Source organism: Numenius arquata, chromosome 2, assembly GCF_964106895.1.
Source record: "Numenius arquata chromosome 2, bNumArq3.hap1.1, whole genome shotgun sequence".
In the NCBI taxonomy this organism is placed as follows: Eukaryota; Metazoa; Chordata; class Aves; order Charadriiformes; family Scolopacidae; genus Numenius; species Numenius arquata.
In genome coordinates this window covers 37185699-37206912 of record NC_133577.1, presented here as the reverse complement: position 1 = coordinate 37206912, position 21214 = coordinate 37185699, and the positions used below count along the sequence as shown (strand labels likewise).

At 45.9% G+C, this 21214-nt stretch overlaps 1 protein-coding gene and 1 long non-coding RNA gene across 3 annotated transcripts in view; one reads left to right on the top strand and one right to left on the bottom strand.

Moving 5' to 3' along the window:
- Nucleotides 1–3949: 3949 nt before the first annotated feature.
- LOC141462502 (uncharacterized) lies at nucleotides 3950–8326 on the bottom strand. Its single transcript, XR_012463203.1, has 3 exons — nucleotides 8054–8326; nucleotides 7183–7422; nucleotides 3950–6513 (listed from the first exon to the last, which is right to left on the bottom strand). It is a non-coding gene; the product is annotated as an uncharacterized lncRNA (long non-coding RNA).
- Nucleotides 8327–8487: 161 nt separating this feature from the next.
- Nucleotides 8488–21214, top strand: part of RHOQ (ras homolog family member Q) — a 23549-nt gene continuing 10822 nt past the window's right edge. Inside the window, exons 1-2 of one of the 2 annotated variants that reach the window (XM_074168641.1) lie at nucleotides 8488–8712; nucleotides 8872–8930. In XM_074168641.1, coding sequence (XP_074024742.1) covers nucleotides 8568–8712; nucleotides 8872–8930 — 204 coding nt within the window. In that variant the 5' untranslated portion in view covers nucleotides 8488–8567. The remainder of the gene's footprint in view (nucleotides 8713–8871; nucleotides 8931–21214) is intronic. The other variant, XM_074168642.1, reaches the window with a different exon arrangement.

Below are 21214 nucleotides of genomic sequence, written 5' to 3'. Positions count from 1 at the left end.
TTCCCCATCTCTCCTGTAGGCCCCCTTCAGGTACTGGAAGGCTGCTATAAGGTCTCCCTGGAGCCTTCTCCTCTCCAGGCTGAACAACCCCAATTCTTTCAGCCTGTCTTCATAGGAGAGCTGCTCCAGCCCCCTCATCATCTTCGTGGCCGTTCTTTGGACCTGTTTGAACAGGTCCATATCCTGCTTGTGCTGAGGACAATTAACACCTAAGATGAAAATAATGGGTCTCCCCTCTTCTTCCTCCCCTCCATTTCCTATCAGGATATACATAACCCTGCCTGAGAAAATTTCCAGCATGCTCTTTTCTTCCAGCCCTATTAAGCCATTAACATTTTTGAAGCTATTAGCACTTAAAGAGTTTCTCTTTGCTCTCTGGTACTGTGCTGCTGCAGGCCTGCTTCACAGCAAGCTGCTTACGCACCCACGCTCCCCTGCACGTGCCAGGTTCCCCAAGTCTGCATTTCTGTCCCCAGGTCTGTTTTTGAATCCCCTCCAGCATTCTCTACATGCCAAATTACATGACAAGTTGTTGAAGAGGACAGCTAAGGAAGGACTTACCCTTTCCCTCCTAGTGCAGGGTGGGTTCAGCTCCTAGAGCAGGACTGAGTGGGGGGACTGCAGAGTTCTCTGCCTTCCCATTCACTTCTCCCATTCTCTGCCATCCATACCCATTTCCCAGTGTCCCATCCATCGCCATTCTTTACCTCCACATGACACTAGACTTCACAAGGCACTTCACTAGGAAGCTGATAACTGACAGAAGTTAAAATATGGCTAAAATATGACATTTTTCTGTGTGAAGCATTCTCAAATCAAGCAAGATGTTTGTTTCAGCATTTGGCTTTAAAATTGAATCTTACTGGTGCAGAGATTAACTAGTTTTGGGGCTTCCATTAACCAAGCAGAAGCTGATGAAAGAAGTTCAGGCTTCATGAAAATTTAAACCCAAATCCAGACTTCATCAAAGGTTGGGGAAAATCCAGAGGCCAGCTTTAGGCACAAATTCATTTGTAATATGTGGAACTAAAAATGATATTTTATCACATGTATAGGTTTAGAGCTGGAGGATTTGTTGGTTGGTTAGTTGATTTTTGCATGGAGGGAAATATTACCTGACTTACTGGAATTAATAATAAATACTGGTAAAAAACAAGGGAAATAATTTGCATTGGAATTAGTACAGCTCAGTAAAAATGAAATTTAGAACACATAGGCCTTGCAATGATGACATCCATCCTAGTAAATTACACAAAGCCAGGATAGAACATTTTTGGGGGAACTTTTGTGTGGAGCAACACCAGGACTCTCCCAGGGAACTCCAATGCCACACAGAAGTCAGCCTTGACAAGGCACTGTTCCCAACAGAGCACGAGACATCAGTGTCTTTGACATGGCCAGATTGTGTCTGCTGGTCCCAGAGCCGTGGAATAGGCTCAGGCACAACTGAGTTTAGTTGAAGGGTTAGAGGAGCTGTTTTGTTTAGTTAGGGTTAGAGGAGCTGTTTTGGCTCCTCAAAGATAGTTTCCATTTAGCTAAAATGAAAGACTGGTAAAGCTTTAATTTTGCTTTCCAAGAGCCACATCTGGGATAATCCCAGGCAGGAGCAGCAAACTGAGACACAACACAGCAGTGATCCTGGTGCCCTCTGGAAGTCTAGTGAACAGCCAAGTCCAAACCAGAAAACCTGTTATCTCATGGAGTCATGATGCGATGCCCTTCACTTCGAGTAAGGCCAGTAGAACTGGAGGATGATTCGTAATGTACAAAATTATGCTCAATTTTAACTTTCCAGAACTAGACGTTTCAGGGGATTAGTTTTATTTCAAACTACACGGTGTCAGGAAGGAGTCAGTATTCCCTGTGCAAATCCTGCCCTGTTCCTGTAACAAGAATACCTCTTCTGGTCTCTGGTTCAAGATCATCTTTCATTCTCCATTTTGGTACACTGTGGTTCCTAATAACCATGCCAGACTATACAGTCTTCAGCATTGGAATGAGTCAGAGGTGTATATTTCTTAGCAACCATGAAAGGGATGTTCTGATACTATGGTGATGTATGGAGCCATGTAGGTAGCAACAACAGAGGATGTTAAGTGCTTAGAGGAAGTGTTTGCTTGTTTAGTCCTTCCTTCTATGCCTGGGAATGGTGGTGCCTCTAGCTGTACAAAAAGCCCCACCATGATACGAATTTTACTTCCAACAAAATGTCTGGTGAGCTGCAAGTAATTGTCCCCAAGTTGGCCTGAGGAAGAGACTTGCTTCTTTTTGACACTTAGCCCAGTGCTAAATAGCTGAGTAGTGATTTATTCTATTCAAGCTCTTTCCCTGAATAGGCAATAGCACCAAAAGAACTCTAGCATCATTTATTTTATAGTTTAATACTATATCTTGAAATCCCAGATTTTTCAAGAAACTTTTGGGAGGTAGATGCCCTAATCTCACCAAGTTTCCAAGGGATTTATTTTCTCTGGTGCTTTAAATCCTTGTGTAGAAAACGGCAATTTATGTTGGCCTGAATAAAACACAAGCTTAATTTTAGGCACAGGCCTGGGTCTGTGGACTTCTCATATTTGAAATTAAGTACCTTCTCAGAAGTTAACTGAATCACTTTTTTTCCTTTTTTGGTTGTCTGTTTCTTTTTTCTTTTTTTTTTTTTTAAATATCTCTTCCACCCCTGCATTTTCTCATTCTTCCATCTCCCTCCGTTTCTTGCAGCATCCTTCACCCTGCTTTGCCTCTCACTCTCTTTTTTCCTCCCTCCCTCCCTATGGAATCTTCTTTTCCAACTGTCACAAAGTAGTGTTATATTTCATTTCTTCCTTAATTTCCTAAGAGGGGCTGGTAAATAGTGTGCTAATGAATTTGGCAGCAACCACTAATTTGGTAGCTATTACAGGGGTAAGCATGGCGTAAACAACCCTAGAGAAATCAAGATACAAACAGAAAAAAAATGAAGATCTTTAGAAACATGTATGGAGAAAATCAAGACAATTCACAGTTATTTCTTAGGACAGAGAAACCTGGAAATTTGGGCATGTACCCACGGTTTGTATCAGCTTGATCCTGTCAATTCTAACCCTGACTTCATTCACTCGCTTTCCTTTTTTTATGTGTTGAATTTCTTCATGGATTGTGTCATAAACTCTGCAGAAGAGAAGCTCTTTCCCACTCTGTATTTGAGCAGTTCCTATTCAAATCAAACACTCACCTTAGTTTAGGACACAAGACTATCCTGATATGGTACAGTAAATATTACTAATAGTGTGGCAATGCAGCGTTGCTGCAAAATCAGATGCAGTCTTGGAATGCACATCTAAGAGAATCGCAGCTCAGAAGTGGACAGGACTTGTTGGGTGCTCCTACTTGGATGATGATGTTGAAATCTGGGTGCTTCATTACTGAAAACACTGACAAAGTGATTTCAAGGGAAAAAAAGATACTGAGAGTTAAAGGGAACATACTATCTTATCATAGTTTAGCATGCCATGAGCATGAGGAAGTACATAAGCTGTGCAGAGGATGAAAATTCAGTTTAATGAACATTTTTGAGATTTGTCTTTGTCCTAATTTGAAATGCCACCTGAAAATTTTGAAATCCCTTATAAAAAACTTTTAGAAGAAAAATGAGGATGATTGAAATGTTTATTGATGTCATCTTTTCATTTGTTTCACTATATTCTAAGACTATGCTAACTTAAATTGAAAAAAGGGATTTTGAAATGAAAATGTTTTGCTTTTAAAATATAAAAACTGGATGCTTTCAAGCTGCCATAACATTTTTCTGCCTTTCTTAAAACATTTTCAAGGAATTCACATGATTTCAGAAAGTATTCACCTCAAAGGAGCTGCCTTTTCAGAGAAAAGAGTTCCACTGATGTATTTTCTTTGACCATCTTTAAAGCTCCTGCGCTACAATTATTAAGAAAAAGCACACAGAGTAGTGATTGTGGCACTTCCCAGTGGCAAGTGCCAAATTTATTTTTAAAGCATTGTGTCTCGTTCTCAGAAATGGGCTCTAGTTTTGCTCCTGGTGCCACTGCTTTGCTACTGGCAAGCCATGTATAAAGCCAGCTGAAGACTCCCATCTCAGACTCTCCCTTCCAAGCAAAAAGGAAGGAAATTATTTAGGGTGGTTAATAAAGTATCATGAAGGGTAATAGCATAACAGAATAAGCTGAGACAATTCCAGAGAGTTGTGCGGGAGCTTTCCATAGTGTGGGCTGCACGGGGTTGCTCCCTGATGAGAAGAAGTGCTTGTTTCCCCTGCTTGCGACATTCAGCCCCATTCTGAGAAGAGAACAACTACAGGTACATTGAAAAGCCAGTGTGCTCTGGCAATCAGATAAATGACTACAGCAGATGACCTAAAATGCATCATCCTGTTTTATTCTGATTTTATATACTGCATGCCTTTGCTTGGAGACATCACCGTGTGCATGAAACATATTATGAGGGAAGCAAGCACGCAGTCAGGACCCTCTAAATTGAGAGGAAATTAGTACCAGTGCTGTTGTGAATGATTAAAAAAATATTTGGGATAGAGTGCAGACTGACATTCAGATGGAACTGGATCTGCAGCTACTGAATTGCCTATCCATTTTTGGTACCTTAGAAATATGTGATTTGTTTCCTCTATACTACCTGGGATACATAAACATTCTCTGCATTACATAATCTTGGGTAGAAAAGCAAAACTGTAATGATTGGATTCATAAATTGTAAAAATGGCATTCTCACCATTTATGACAGCAATAAGTCATCCTGACTGAGAGCCAGGCTTACGTTATGTCCATTCGGGTGTTACCTTCTGCTGCTTAGGGACAGCTCTGCTGGAAAATGGGAGATTGGTCTGAAAGACGATACGCTGCAAACAGGGCATTGGGATGACATTGCCCTTTTCACTGCCTTTCCTCAAGACTTAACATTCTTTCTAAGTCTAAAAGTTTTTTTAGAGAATTGTAAACCATGGCTCCAATCTTGCACAGACTGGGATGCCAAAAGAATGAATCCTCTGTATGGAAAAGTCCATACTTTTGTGGGAGTAATTTGAGTGGTTTTTGCACATCACTTTGAGCTTTGGCTGGGACTTGGTATTTTTAAGGGTGTTTCCTCAAATGTTGGCTACTCTCATGAAGTCATTTCACCCAACATGGGAAGACACCCACCTCCATAGTGAGATGCGTGGCCACTCTCTAGCAGTTCACATCAATCTGGTGCCAAAGCGAGGCACTGCGGCTTATCTGTCGGGGAGAACAAGAGGATTTGGACAGAGGAAAGCTGGCGTGTACTCACAACACGGAGTGGCAGCACAATTGGTGAAAATAGCTATATTATGTAAATTTCAAGGTTAAATTTAGAGACATATTAATAACTGAGATGGACAGATTTATCTTTTCAAAATCTGTTGAGTTTAGACGATTAACAACACGTATTCCCTGGCTTCAGTCAGGTCTTCTGCTGCTTACTATGGCCTGGCTCTCTCACTTTCTTTTCTGTTTTTCCTACTGCTGGTAATTTCACGTGAGGGACGTCGTGATTCTACTTCATGGTCCCTCTCCATGTTCTCACTTCCAGAAGTCTGCAAACCCCAGAAATTGCTTCCAAGAAATGTTTATCTTCTGCCATGTAGCTGCGTGGTCATGTACAGGGTTGCACGAGGCTTGTGTCCTCGCAGGCTTCCCATCGTTTGTTGGACCTTCTTGTCTACACGTTTTCCTCCATTACTCACCTGAATTATTTGGAACAGGCCTCATATGACCTGTTTCTTCCTTCCAGTGAGTGCTCAGCCTCATATATATATATATACACGGGTCTTATAGAAGTCCTACGAATCAAAATTTTAATTCCTAAAATTTAAAAAATGGACTGTTTAGCATTAAATGATGCTAAATTAGCTGTTCAGTGCAGAAGCTAGAACTAGTCACAAACTGTCCTTAGAAATTAATTTTTTGTGAAAAATTAGATTGAACTGTTTCTCATTTCCTAACAACTTCATAGTAAACAATGAGAAATAAAAATACATTTTAAATATCACTAAGATGCTAAGAGTTTCCTTTTAACATTTCATACTGGTTTATTTTACTACCTCATGAAAGAAGTTAGGGAAAAAATGGTTAGATTTAGTGTCTTTAATAAAGATATTTAAAATAATATTTGTCATAGGTAGGTAATTATTTTAATATATTTCTTATATTCATACTGGTGAAAAGTGAAATTTCTTATATTCATACTGCTGAAAAATTTCACAGATCAGATTGTTAATCTATCTGAAAGAAGGATGTGATTCCTGGGAAGGTATTTGTTGTGCCAAGGTAGAGCTGAATTGAATTCCTCCATGGAGCCGTGTTAGTTGACACCGGCAGAGGCTTTAACACATTCTTATGGAGCTGCTAAAATTCAGAAAAGTTTAAAAGAAGAAAGCAATTTCCAGGAACTCTCGGTGAGTATATTCTCCTTATTGCTGTACCACCCTTTATCGCGCTGCTGTGGGTGCTTGCTGGAAAACAACACCTGCAAAGGGGGAAAAACAAGAATAAGAAATATGCTGTGGGTGAAACCAGCTGAGCACTTACAGTCCTATGCCCCTGCAGGTGATCCCATGCAGCCGTATCCATGGGGCCGTGGGGCTCGTGTCAGGTTTTATGAGGTCCCCCTCCTGCAGCTACGTGACTCCCCATGACTGTGCCACCAGCCAGGCTGGTGAGAAGAGCCGAGGCCAGCGTTTTGGTTTACCAGTTCCGTATCTTCATTTTCTCTAAATATTTAGTGCAGACTAATTGGCCATCCATTGTCTGAGAGAGATGGGAGACTGGATGAGAATCATTTGGCTGAGATTGTGCAAGTTCAAAATTATGATTACAGGATTTGAGAAGCAACGCTAGCAATTAAGCAAGCAGCAGAGCGGAGGGACTAGACTTCCCATTGCTTGCGCAGCCAGTGGCCTGGGCTGCTTTTGCCCAGGGCTGCAGATGTTGGGGGCTCCTAAACGTATACGTTGGCAAGTACAGCAAAAAGGAAGTGGATGTCATCCCGGCCGCTGAGTATTTGCAAGTTTTCAACTCCCTCATGGATAGCTGGGAACCTCTAACCTGAGGTAGCACAAGTCAGATCACTGGAAAGCAGTTTTCCCGGACCAAGTCCCGAACCCCATCCTGAAATAGCTGCTCATGCAGGACATACCTGCTCATTAAGCAAAGTTGCTCTCTGGGAGACCTGTGCGTTGAGTCCTGCGCTGGCTGCCAGCTGCCCTCCTGGTAAGGTAAATCCAGCTTTCTTTTACAGCTGGCATTTTCCAAAGGGCTGAGGAAATACCTCCTGGGGCAGCCTCTCTCTGCTCGTGGGTTTGGGTTGATGTTCTCTGGATGAATCAGAAGATCGCAGCAGGGCAGTCTTCGATGTCCTGCTTTCCCCCTCCGCGGTCTGAAGGCGTGAAAGTTTGATTGACTAAGCTGAAAAACTTGCAAAGTAATAACTTTTCTATTTTGTCCTGATTTGAAAACATGTTTTAATGAATATTCAGATAAGCTTTGTGCAATGTGGGATTTGCATTTATTTTCTCCCTCAAGCATGTCAGATCAAATAGAAACACAAACTGTACGACACAAAGGTCTCCTCGTGGTTTGCGCGGCTGCGTGCCGCCTTTTGTCGTAATTGGATCGGGCTTATAGCATAAATCTGCGAAAAAAATATGGACCAGAAAAGGCAATTGTTTTCTGTCTGCCTGTAAGTGTGTTTCACATCATTTGAAAATGTGAAGTTGGAAAAAGCTTGCTGGGGTGAAATGCTGCTGTCACTGAATGGTGGGATTTTTGCCATTGACCTGAGCGGGAGCATGATTTCACCCATTTTTCATGCAATATCGACTCTCTCTAGATCTTGTTCTCCGGTCCTTTAGCCTTTCACGTGGGTACTCGGGACTGTTGAAACCACACACGTTAGTGCTCTTAAATACATGACCACTCCTGAATTTCAGACCCAAAGACAATAAACTCAGCGCAGACAAAAAAAATAATAAAATAATCCTTTCTCGTCCCGTTGGTTATTTTCATACCTGCCGGCTCAGTTACGGGCTAATCACGCCAGAGGACGCGACCGAAGTTTCCTTTGTGGAAACCCCACAGGGCGATGGCGGGATGGGGGCCGGCGCAGGAGAATTAAGGAGCCCCCGGGGCTTCGGCGGGGCAGGAGCCGCCGGCAGCGCCCGGGGACCCCGCGGAGCCCGCCCGCTCCCGGGGCAGCGCCGGGTGTTGCTGTGCATGCGTGGGCGGGCGAGCGGCGCCGGGGCGAGCGACCGCTCCCGCAGGCCGGCCCTGCAGCCCCCGCCGCCGAGCCCACGCGTGGGCCGCCCCTCCCCGCCTCCGCGCCCGGGCGGGCGCTTCCCCTGCGCGGCGCGGCCGCGGCCGGGGGAAGGCGGCTCCCGCCGGGCCCAGCGCGGCGGGCGGATGGCGGGGGGGCCGCGGCCGGCGGGGGCCGGCGGGGGCGCCCGCTGAGCGGCGGCGGCGATGCCGGGGGGCCCGGTGCGGCGGCGGAGCGCGCCCGGGGGGCCATGAGGGCGGGCTCCGGCCATGGCCCATGGTGGCAGCGCGGCGGTCATGCTGAAGTGCGTGGTGGTGGGGGACGGCGCCGTGGGCAAGACGTGCCTGCTGATGAGCTACGCCAACGACGCCTTCCCCGAGGAGTACGTGCCCACCGTCTTCGACCACTACGCAGGTGAGCGGGCGGGGGGACCGGCCCCCTCTCCGTCCCTCCGTCCCTCCATCCCCCGGCCTTACCCTGCCGGGGGTGGGAGGGGGGTAGGGGAGGGCGGCTGGGGTGTCTCGGCCGGGGTTGCCCCCCACCTTCACCCGCTGTGTTTCTCCCCCCTCGCAGTCAGCGTCACCGTCGGGGGCAAGCAGTACCTGCTGGGGCTGTACGACACCGCCGGCCAGGTGAGTGCCGAGCGCTGCCCGCCGCCCCCCGGCCCCTTCCCCGCGCTGCCGCCGCTGAACTTCTTTGCGGGGCTGCGGTCCGGGATGGGCGATTCGGAGGCGGGTTGGCGGGGGGCGGGGGGCTGCGCGATTGATAAAATCTGGCTTTAAAAGAAAAACATCGATCCGACCCTTATTCCCGAGGGCGGGCAGGCGGAGAGGGGCTTTATTTTTAGCGAGGAGCCGCGGCCCGGGGCGGCACGGCGTCGCCCAGCGCTGGGCTGTGCCGGTGCCGGTGCCGGCGCTCAGGGCAGCGCTCCGGGCCGGGCATCGCCCCCTCGGTGAGACCCCCTTCCCCGAAGTGCCGACCCTCGGGTGGGGGAGATGTGCCTCCTTCAGCACGGGGGGGGACTCGGTGCCTCGAACGCCTCAGGTCGGGTAGAGAGCCAGGCTGCCGCAGCTTGCCTTGTTTACGCTTCGCAGCTCTTAAATAGCTAGAAAGAGTTGCTCGGCTTAAAGGTGGAAGATGATAAAATGTAACTCTCAGCCACTGCCTTTCAGATAACCTGGGTTTCTTTTGCGATCGCAGACAGTTCAAGTGATTCATTTGGTTAAGATTATTACGGCCGGTTGTGAAAGATGCGATGGCAGCACGTCTCTTAAGTAACTTCAATGATGGGTAAAAACGCTTGCCGTTTTGGAGGGGTCACCGGTGTACCGGTTTCTAAAGGGCTCCGTCATTTTATTCGAGTCACTTCTTCGTTACTTTAACTTGCGCTGCACCAGCCGTGGGCCGAGCACGGCCGCCTGGGTTAAAGTTCTCCCGGCTCTCCGGAGATGCCTTATCCCAAACAAAACAGTTTGCAAGGGGCCTGACGCCGGGAGGTGCAGGCCTCTCCCAGGGAGGTGCAGAGCATGTACGGAAATGCTGCGTGGGTTGTTGTAAAGTTGCCTATTCCTTATATTAAAACTTCTTCTCGCAATGTGAGCATGTGTTTTGGTCTCACATGACCTCGGACATGCTTCCTCGTTGTAAAGAGCAACTAGTAAGATAATCTCACTGGACTGGCATAGACCGAAGCCATATTTTTTAACTGTGTTATTTCCTAGACTTAATTGAACAACCGCTGCATATATTAGTGTACCTTTTTACATCTGCCTACAGCCTTAAGTAAGGGAAGCAGCATTTAGCCGGTCTTTTATATCTTTGTTAGGCCTGAAATCAGTAATAAAATTAATTCCATGAGAATTGTAGGAAACAGCACCATTTCCAGAAAGCTGACACCTGAAGGGTGAGACTGTCCCCAAAAGGCTGACTTCATGATTGTCATCTCACTGACGTAAACACAAACTGGTCAAATTTATGCCAACTAAGTGCATTTCTTATTACTGTTATAGTCCTGTTTTTCTATAACAATTGTTTCAAAACACAGCTTGTAAAATATTGCTTAAGTATGCTACAAAATGAGGATCTAGTGCTCAGGCGAATAAAGCATTTGGTTAATATGCATCTATTTTTATTTTTTTTATAATGAGTATTGGAAAATGTAAAAGCAGCCCTAGCACTACTGTACGTACACATAGCTTATTTGTGGATGCTGTCTCAAACTGCTTGTGCTGGCTTGTTGCTATTAATGGGAACGTGGTGTTAGCTCTGTGTAACCTTAACTAAGGTGGTTTTGTGGTGTCCCACTCTGCCCGAATGTGCCAAGTACTAAACTGAGCGACCTTTGGCCCCCTCAAAAGCCGGTAGGGTAAAGGAGACAGTTTGCAGCTGAACAGCAAGTGAAGATACTCTTGTTATACTAACAAAAACTTTTCAGTGAGAAATTGTATATTCACGTGTGTAAAAAGTTGAGGTAAGCCTTTTTTTTTCTTTTTTTTTTCAAATTCTGAGAAGCTGAAATCTTAAGCTTGAATTACAGAGCAGTTTCTGGTGTACCCAGGACCAGATCTTGCTGGCCTAATTCAGAGGAGCCTTAGCTCACGTAGGGTGTTTTAATGAGGCTACCTTTACCAATGTTAGCTGGTCTTGGCAAAACTCCCATTAGGCAGACCTGCAGCGCTAATAAGATCTTTACCATTATCCCTATCCCGCTTCAGAGCGCTTGGGGAACTGGTGGACATTGGGGGCTGCCCACGGGAGCCCCATCGCAGTGTCCAGCACAGCGCGGGAGATGCGCATGGGGAGTTTGTGTGAAGATGCCAGTCCATCAATTTCATTCTTTCAGCAGAGAGCACGCTGACAAGCCCAGCTTCCCAGAGCTATGCAATAACAGAAAGCTTACTTTAAAGCTTAAATATTTATAGTAAAGAGCAGAAAAGACATGAGTTGATGGTGCCTTCTCTGTGTTGAGGAGACAGCGTGCTGCATCTGGTACATGCCTGCTGCTCGCACAGGCTTCTCTACAGCTCGGATTCTTTGCTGCTCAAAGTCGGGATTTCTATACCGGCATACGTCAGCGTTTTTATTTCTAATTCTGTCACCCCCAGATAGTTTTACTGTAATACTGGTCTGATAGTATCATTTTATCAAAACTTGGCAGTGTGTGATCACTGTGGTGTCTGAGCAGCTCACAACCTTCAGCGTGTTTATACTCTCTGCTGTGGACAGACTACGTAGGTACAATCTACAGATCTCCTTTCGGAGGGAAGAGGAGTGAGGGGGTAAATGGAAGTTCAGACAGTGACCTACTCCAAATCCATGCAGGAGGTGTGGAACGGAGCAAGAATTAAAGTCTTTTTGATTGCTAGCTGGTGCACAGCAGGCTCGTCGGCTTGAAATACCGACTACCAGCCTGTGGGTCTCTTTAACGTGCGTGGTTACGTATTTAGCAACTTGTGACAGACTTCTCTTTGGCAGAGGAGTCGCAAGCTTTTGAGTTCATGGCATCCAGTACTCATTTCTAGCTCACTTCTTCACAACACACACAGGATCACGTGTGGTGACTCTGCCGATGACATAATGCCTCACAACTTTGTGAGTTTAAAGTAGGTTGAGAATAAAGCTATTAAAATCCCATTTTTTCCCAAGTTATATACAGTGGGGAGAAACGACACTAGTGCTTCACAAACTTCAGTCTGTGGGCCGACAGACACCCCACCCCACCCCCCCTTTGTGTGTGTGCATGAATTCAGGCAGGCTTTTCTCTGGCTGAAAATACTGAGGCCCTGGTTGAGCAGAAAATAGCCAGTACAGCTGCTGGGCAGTGGAAGCTCTCGGAGCCCGTTTGGGTTTGCAGCTGTGAAGGCAGGCTTCCATGCCAGGGAAGCGGGTGGGAATTCGGTGCCGGTGGTGTCCGAGAGGACATTCCTCCCGCAATTCCTCCCAGAGGTGGAGCCGGCAGCTCCTTTTAGCCTTATAGCTGCACATAGCCAGGCGCTGAGACTGGGTGGGCTTGGCGTGGGTCCTGGTTTCTGCAGGAAGATGAGAACCGTGGAACCTACCTGCATTGCCTGGAGCTGGGAGCATCAACGCACTGAAGTGTAAACGTGAGGTGCTTGTGATACTGACGCTTGGATGCCTTTGGCTTTGCAGGAGCCTCTCTTGCTCTGGGAGACTAACTGCGCGTCACTACTGCTCTTCACTGAGCAGGGGCATGTGGCAAAATCAGCCTGGGAAGAGAACCATGGTTTCATCAGGGTTCTGTTAACTCGCCGTGGTGGAGTGATTATCATTTTGATCTTCTGTAATACCAAAAATAATACTGCCAACTCTCATGAGATTAAAACTTGTGGGGAAATGTCTGTAAGCACTAGCGAAGAGGTGTTGTGCATGTCCCCTTGTCACATCCCAAATGATCGGGGTAAGTGCGAGGACACACAGGAGTTACCTCTTGGGGATTTCGCTCCATACTGAAGGCTGCTGCTTAAAATGGCAGTCAGGGCCCATCCTCCTCTCCGTCCCTTTTGGTGCAGGGTTTTCATTCATGGTGCGGTCCCTTTCCTCCAGTATGTGCTGACCACATACAGGTGGAAGCCTTGCTCTGCTCGTGTGTCTTTGCTGTGAAGGACTGTCAGGACCTGGAGGGAGGATGGGAGGGACGCAGGAGCAGAGCCTGTGCTGTTCCTGCTGCCCTGGGAAGAGATGCTGAGGCACAGCGTGGCTGCTTTGGCACCAAGCCAGCATCCGGGCAGCGCAGAGCCGGGTACAGAAGGAGCAGAGTGAATCTTACTATGGTGCAGTGCCTAATAATAATATTTATATCCCTCAGCATCCCTTACTGTTGTGATACTAGCAAGGCCTGGTTGGACGGAGCTGGGGTAAACTGTGTTCCTTGGCTTTCCACTTTTATTTCTCTGCCTTAACGGCCCTAATATGTGTAGGGCAATCTGTAGGTCTGATACAATAAAGCTCTCGGTGCCTTCTCAACTGTCACCAAAACAGCAGCCACAAAACACTCAGCACAAGAGCAGAACAAGCCACTTCTTGGTTCTTCTCAGCTCAGATACTGGTGGCTACTCTGGTTGCAGCCGCAGCCATTTTAATTCAGATACACTGATTTTTTTGGTTGTAACGGAGGCCCTGATGTTAAAAGCAATTTTATATTAAAGTTAGTCGGGCTGCTGAAGTGCGTAAAGCTAAGTCATATATTAGCAAGATCAGCGTCTGCTTTAAGGCCAGGTGTAAAAACAAATGGTTATAACTGTGAACGAGCCTGTGGGAAAGAGAGGGGTAGAGGTGCGGTTATTGAAATGGATGGTCACCAAACTTGCAAAATAAAACAAGAAATGGCAGTAATCTTCATACTCCTTGCTGGCTGTTTGTCTCGGCTTTGGTAGGTAGCCCTGGTCTGGCAGGTACCACGTCAGTATCCAGCTGGAAGCAGAGGCATTTTGGCTGGTCCGTTGTGAAGTAGAAGTGTCGCCCCTCAGGCCCCGTTCCTTCTCCCGAGTGGCTCCCACCAGGCAGCCACGCACACGCGTGTGAGCCTGGCACACGCGGGCACGGTCTCGCACGAGGCGAAGCTGCCGCCCTTTACGGCAGAGGTGTAAACAGCGGACGGAACCCACAGCGTGATTTTGGCAGATCTAAAACCGAAATGTTAGCAATGAACATCCCGTCCTCTTCCCATTCCCCCCCGGCGCCTCCCTCCTCCCACGTGCATTTTCCCCTCGCTCCCTTTCCGTTGTCGGTGCCGGGCTGGCAGCGGGCGCCGGGGAGCTGCGAGCTCCCTCGCTCCGGGCCCTTGTGCTGGGCTATGAATAGCTCGGCCTCCGCCGAAGCTGCTCCCTGGCTCAGGACGGTGCCAGCCACGTAGGTTTAACGGCTCTGCAGCGACAGCTGGATGTGTGCAGATAAAATGAAAACGTGCCTCGACTCTCCCTCTGAAATCTTAAGTTTTTCAAGGCAAAAGGAGGAGGTGAAGTGCCTGAGCTTATCGATCTCTGTGCCCAGAGTTTTCTAGAGAAGCGTTTAAGCAAAGGCAGGCTTTCCCTTTAAAAAGAAAGAGACTCTTACCTTCAGATCGGCTGTTAAAAATGGCCTTCCAACGATAATATTCCCAGTGCGAAGCTTACATGGAAACGCCTCTTTGTGAGCTGTGACTCACACTCTGAAAGCGTCGTATCTTTCCTGGAAAGGTAGGTAAGTATTGTTATTGCCAGATGGGGACTCTCAGGACGGGAGATGCTGCTCTGAGTTCCCAAAAGCATTCACTGAATATATGTGGCAAACTCAAGGCAGTTACCTTTCATTTTCAGAGTGTCCAAAGCCCCACAGCACTTCTGAATAGCGGCACTGAGTTATGCTAAAATCAAGCGTGAGGGATATGTTTGAAAATGTAGATCCAGAGTGTCTTCACCAAATTAACAGTAAATTAATGGCAGACCAAAGTATAGACCCCAAAGCAAACCAAGTTTGAGAAGTTCTCTGAGACTTCAATTTTTGATATGTTAAAAGCACATTTTTATGAAGACCTGCTGACCTAGAGAGGCTCTTGCTAAACATTGATGATGTGGTTGAGTAAAAATCCCTTTTTCCTGGGTTAAGAGTCAGTAGATAACCTTTAGTTTGTGACAGAGTTCTCTCTGAATTTTACTCCTTTATAATTTCTTTGAGGTACAGTGACATCATTCAATGGTATCCAAACATCCCCAGCTAAAAAGGCAACACTGAATACAAGCAGTAATTATTGCTCTTCTCGCACAATGTTATTGCATATCCTCTTACTTCCCGACTTCAGTTTCAGATGGGCTGTGCACCCGCGCTCATTTGAGTCTCACGTACACTACGGCTGTTCTGCAGGAGGCAAGAGTGAGGGAGTGGGACAACTGGGCAAGGTGGCATGAGCCGGCAGAGTTTTTCTGATAGAGAACATAGGAGACCCTGGGAATTTTTGGCAGGTCCGTAGTCAGACTTCTTGATTGAAATCTGTTGCCTTTGCAAAGAGCTGTTTATATTTTTGTAAAGTATAAAAAAATGCACTATTTTTCATTTATAGCCTAACTTCTGATTCATCCTCTAAACTACATCTTAAACTAAATCTAATTTAGGCTAGAGTCCTGCCTCTAGCGCAGACCTGCAATGCAGGAGGATGGATAATGTGTGTTAGGGTCTGATCCAAAGCTCTGTGTTAGCAGGCTCCCTGTTGCTGATTTCAGTAGCTTTGTTCTAGTTCCTTTATTGAGAACACATGGACAAAGTGGAGGTAAAACTTACTTCAGCAACACCCAGATTTTGTCAGTCCCAGGCATTCCTGTCCACAGACACCACTACCTAAGAAACCTAGGAAATCCAAATGGTTTGAGACTTTTTCTTTTACCCTTTGCTGGATGTGGGTTTTCTTTAAGCCTTTGGGCTCCATGTGTTCAAGCTTTCTCTATATCTGTGGGGGACTAGAAATTTATCTTTCATTTAAAGGTAAAAGGGATGTGATTGTCTTTATATGATCGTAAGACTACAGGAACCTGGGCTTTAAGAAATAATATAAAGCACACTGATTCCAAATCCTGCAGTTTTATTGTGAATTATGAAAACCAGCATTACTAAAATGGATGTGTTGGGACAGAGCTTCAGGACTTTTTTTTAAACCTCAAAATTACCAGTTACATTTCTAACAAAACTGCCTTTCCTCTAATTAGAAAAAATGAGGGCAGAGAGGAGGGGAGTTGTATCTTTTTACCGCTCTGCTCTGTGGTTTTATAAGCAGTCTATTGGGTAGGACTGGTGACTGGATAATTTGTGTTAAGAAAAACGTGTCTGAACGCGACATGACACCTTCAGCAGTTCTGAAGAGGTTGTGTCATTTGACGCGTTAGTGGCTACTGTCCTCAGCCTGGTTTAATTGGGCTCTGTGCTGCCTCCACGTTGTGGTTCATGTGCTATAATTCTTTGCGGTGGCCAGCACTCGCTGGTGTGTCTATAAAAATGCAGGTGGCAGCATTATTCTTCAGAGCAAAGGACCATCTGTCAGCATCCTAGGTGAGCTTATGGCTTCAGATGAATAAAACACGGAGTGAAAGTGCCGCGGGCAGCTTGCGCTCTAAATCAGCTGTAGCCATGAACGCTGAAACATCACGTGTGGGACTTTGTGCTAGTTCCTTGTTGGTCTGGTTTCCAGTTGGGATGGAGTGGTGGAGTCAATCAGGGATGGATGCCAGGTGTGACCTGCGCTGCATCTTTGGTTATGACCAACCGATAGCCCAGCCATGGGCAGTGAGAGGGCTTACATATTCCTCGCTTAAGAAAGAAAAACCTACCATAGGCAGTTTTTCAACTGCCTTAACATCTGCTGCAGTGAAATTGTGAGTGTTTTACCATGTTCTTCAGTGGAAGCTGTTAGCCCTGACAAATCGGGACTTGACATAAAACCCTATAAATAATTAAAGGGTGGGTGTCAAGAGGATGGGACCAGTCTTTTTTTCAGTGGTGCCCAGTGACAGGACAAGAGGTAACGGGCATAAACTTGAACATAAGAACTTCCATCTAAACATAAGGAGGAACTTCTTTACTTTGAGGGTGGCAGAGCACTAGAACAGGCTGCCCAGAGAGGTGGTGGAGTCTCCATCTCTGGAGACATTCAAAACCCACCTGGACACGTTCCTGTGCAACCTGCTCTAGGTGGACCTGCTTTGGCAGGGGGCTTGGACTAGATGATGTCCAGAGGTCCCTTCCAACCCCACATCATTCTGTGATTCTGTGAAGTGCAAAAGACTCTTAGGTACTCCTTTAATTCCAGAAACTCTTTCACCCTGATGTGTTTATTCAATGTGCACATGATGGCACCGGTACTCTGGCACTTCACCTTCAGGGAAGCTGATGATGGGAATTAATCCTGAGGAGCCAGTGTGAAGGCTTAGTCTTCTGTCTTACAAAGCTGTTGCTCTACACTGGACTGAAGAACGTGCTTTTGGGGTTTATTTATAAAAAGTGAAAGGGCATGGGACACCTAACTGGTCAGTCTTTCTTGCCTGGGCAGGATTTATACAGCTAGTAAATGAGAAGACATGTCTGATATGATATGGATAACTATATTAAACCATCTCTATTCCACAGTCTGTTTTCCATTTGAGAACAGAATTATTGATGGCCATATTCTTCTGTAAAAATAAAGTTTAAGAACCCATCTTTCCTAAGAGCAGGTTTTGCAGAGGATCTGCAGGTCCCCTGTGCCGGGGTGAATTTTATTTTTTTCCATTGATTTCCCTTATCTGAAAAAATGGAAAATCCTGATCATGGCTGCAACCACCAAAACTGGGGTGAATTTCTTTCTGGATAAAGTGGGAATCCTGTGTGGGAAGTGTGCTGTTCATAAGGTCACTGACAGTGGGAAAGGAACCAGCATGGGAACGCATTACAGCCTTGTGATTTCTCAAGGATAAGGAGTGAAAGGGCTTGCCCACGGCAGTTACTCTGCTGCTTCTTCAGAGCTCAACAGGAGCTAAGCAACTGGTATAAGGTGTTTAAGTGAAACTGTGCTCGCTGGTACTGCTTGCAGTCAGTTGAATCCATGTTCTGTTGTTACAAACGCTAAAATAATACGTCTTATAGAGAAAATTTAGGGACTTCTACTTTTAGAAAACCACGAAGAAGCCAGCAAGTTGAAGTTCCTGTGGTGATGGACAGGAGAGAGGGAGTGTGCTGTTAAGACTGTCGAGGCAAATACTTTAGCATCAACACGTGATGCAAGATGTAGGATTTGGACAGTATTTAATGCCACATTAAGACTGGGATCAATTCTGATCATTTAAAGGCAATTTTTTGTATAATTAAAGTAATATTTTGTCCTTCTTGTCCCTAATGCTCTAAAATCCATCTTACTAGGCTCCATCTTCCAGCTAGTTATTTCTCACTGTACAGAAAAGCTTTTCAGACATGCAAGCAGCTGCATAGTCCTCAAATTTGCCAGAAGGAAAGTTTTGTTGAAAAAAAATAATCGTAATTCAGAAACCCTGGGCTTTTTCAATGTATAATTCATACTGCCTTTGAACAGTCCTCCTCACAGGAATTTAGAGATGGATTTAGATCAGCTTACTTCATTTTTAGAATACAATGGAAGAGCACTTATCCTGCATTCTTATAGCCTTTTCTATAAATTAAAAATAGATGCTGGGCCCAAATCGGCAGCTTTTTGCACTCCCTGGGAAACCTGTGCGAACAAGCCACAACAGGACAATCCTGCTTCCTTTAGCAATGCAAGCTGTATCCCCCAGAAGCCTGTGAGGAGACAGAGGGTCTGTAGGGCACTTTTTCCCCTGCAGCCATGGAATAATCACCACATCTTGTTTTGCACGTTCAGTAGCCACGGGCTACAGATGTGGGCGACTGAAAAATCAAACGTAGTGATCGGTGTTGACAGGGCTCGGACTGCAGAACTGGACAAGCAGTCGTTTTAGGGCAATGCTGCGTCAGTCCAAATTGCCACGTGCCAAAGGGCCCTGCATTAGTGCTGCCTTGTGAGCGGCAGTGCCAGGAAGCCGGCGTCCTGGGGACGCTCCACCTTCCTTCCCTGCAAAGGGGTACGGCTTAGACAGCCCAGGCTGAAGAAATTCGGAAAGTTTTCCTTTTAGCCAGGGAAGCCATTTGTGCTTGGCATGGGCCAGTACAGACCACTTCCCTCCCTCTCCTCCCCCACCCAAGCATCTCGTAGAATCAGAAACCACAGGGTGATTCAGCGGGTGAAGGCAGTTTCCTGGTGTGCTTCTGCAGTGGGCAGTTGCTCTGGGAGGCTCTGCCTGGTGCTTATGGCAAAGCTGCACATCAGCCTTCAACTCCAAATAATCTGGTGGAGACGGCAGGATGCCTCCACTGGGGTAGCCATGAGCCGTTACTAAGTCCCTGGGGCGCATGTTAGATACAAGAGTTGTTATGGTTCACTAGTGACGTTTTCCGAAGATTACCGGGGGCCTTCTGAAATGGAAATTTGTTTCCAGGGAGGAAAACTATGAAAAATGCAGTCTTGAAGGATAGCTTTGAAATGCACTTCAAAAATTAAAGCCTGGGGATTCACACTGAGAGAGGACTTTTGACTGTCATTACCAAGCCCTGCTATGAAATGGGTTACAACTTGGACTTCTAGCTGGGATTTTGCTCCGCAGAAAGCAGCTAGTTCCGTGTGTGTGCCTCGCTGCGGCCCTTTGAGCAGCAGCAGTCATTACCCTTCACTGCATGAAGGTTGGATTCCTCCAGCAACTCTGCCTGATGTCTATTTTTGGCTTCCCCTCTAAAAACAGATGGTTGGAAGTGAGAACCTCCTCTTACGATTGCTGTTGTAAGCTGTGAAAGCAACAGATGGTTGCTAACACAGAGATCACAAACCCAGAGTTGTTGAGCTGCAGTTTTTCTTCCAGTGGTGCAACCTGTGTTTTGTTCCCCCCCATTCACTTCATACCTTCTCAGAACAGAAAAGAGAGAGGCTTATCCTTTTGTTCATAACAGTACGTCTGTATGATATGACTGGAGATGTATCGTTAGCATTTCTTTCCTAAGCTGCAAAACACATAAAATCATTAACCTTTGGTTCCATGAGAGGACAAAACACCAGGCCTGGATTAAAACAGAAGCACGAGACACTTTGCTCGGGGCCCCTGCCACTAATGTTAATGACATACCAGAATTCAGTTTCTCCTATTTGCTTAAAGACGCCAGCCCTCATATTTGCAAGGAAAAAAAAGAAAATCAAACAGATCTAGGTTAACATCTTCTTCATTGCCTGTAACAGCAGATCTGAGAGGTGTGAACTTCCCCAAAGGTCTTGGTGAAGACGTGGGAAAGCATTGACTCCAAAGGTGGCTCCTTTAATTGCCTTTCATCTCTTCAAATTTGATAGAGAGACCCCAGTACCATTCCAGAGGAGAAAGAGGGCTGTGGTCTCGCATTGCTGAGAGAGGGGGGTATGGACCTCTGTCCCCATCACTTTAACTTGGGCAGGGAGAAGGGTGATACCATAACACAGGGGAGCTGCAGGGGCTCTAGTGCTACGGGATCTCAGCATGCCTGCACCTCTTACTTAAGTTTTCTAATAAATACAAGGAAATAATGCTTTCTGTGGGTCAAAAAGGTTGTCCAGAAATTACTGGTCTTCACTTTTACTTATTGAATTTAAAAAAAAATATCCCACTACGCATAAGCTGTGTACATCAAATGCTTTTGGAGTGCTTTGCCAAGACTAATGCATTATTAAGGTAGCAAACCCCTACAGGGCACCCTAACAGATGGGAAGATGCAAGTAGAGAGAGGATAATAATTTGCTCAGGGCTACCTATTGTGTCAGTGGCAGAGTTAGGAACAGGGTTTGTGTGTTTTTAACTATGTCTCTCAGCCGATATCCATGGAATTAGGCAAAAGTATTAGTTCAGAATCAATTGTACAACATGAAGAACGGCACTGCATTCTGCTTTTATCCTGAGCAAACCCTTGAAATGAAGAAGAATATAATGCTGCAGGATTGCAATACTGCAATACAATTCAGTCTGCAAACAAAAAGCTTCTCGAGACCACTGTTTTTGAGCAGGTAAATGTCAGGAAAAGAAATAGCCAAATTTTGGACATGTTAAAACAAATCCACCTGAACATCCAAAATACAATGAAAATCAGTGATTCCATTTACAAGTACAAGGCAGCGGAAAATCTCAGGGAGGCAGATTATTAGGGACTGTAACATGGAAAAAAACATGAAGGAGAGATTTTGAGGAGCTAAGATAAAGGCAATGCTAGACTTACCTACAGAATATCAAAACTAGGGTGAAATGAAAATGTGAAAGTATGAATTCCCATTCTCTCCTCTTAAAAACAAAACAAAAACCCCAAACAGTTCTTCCCAGTTTGTAGCTGAGAAGCCAAGTCAAGTCATTAGTTCCTGAAT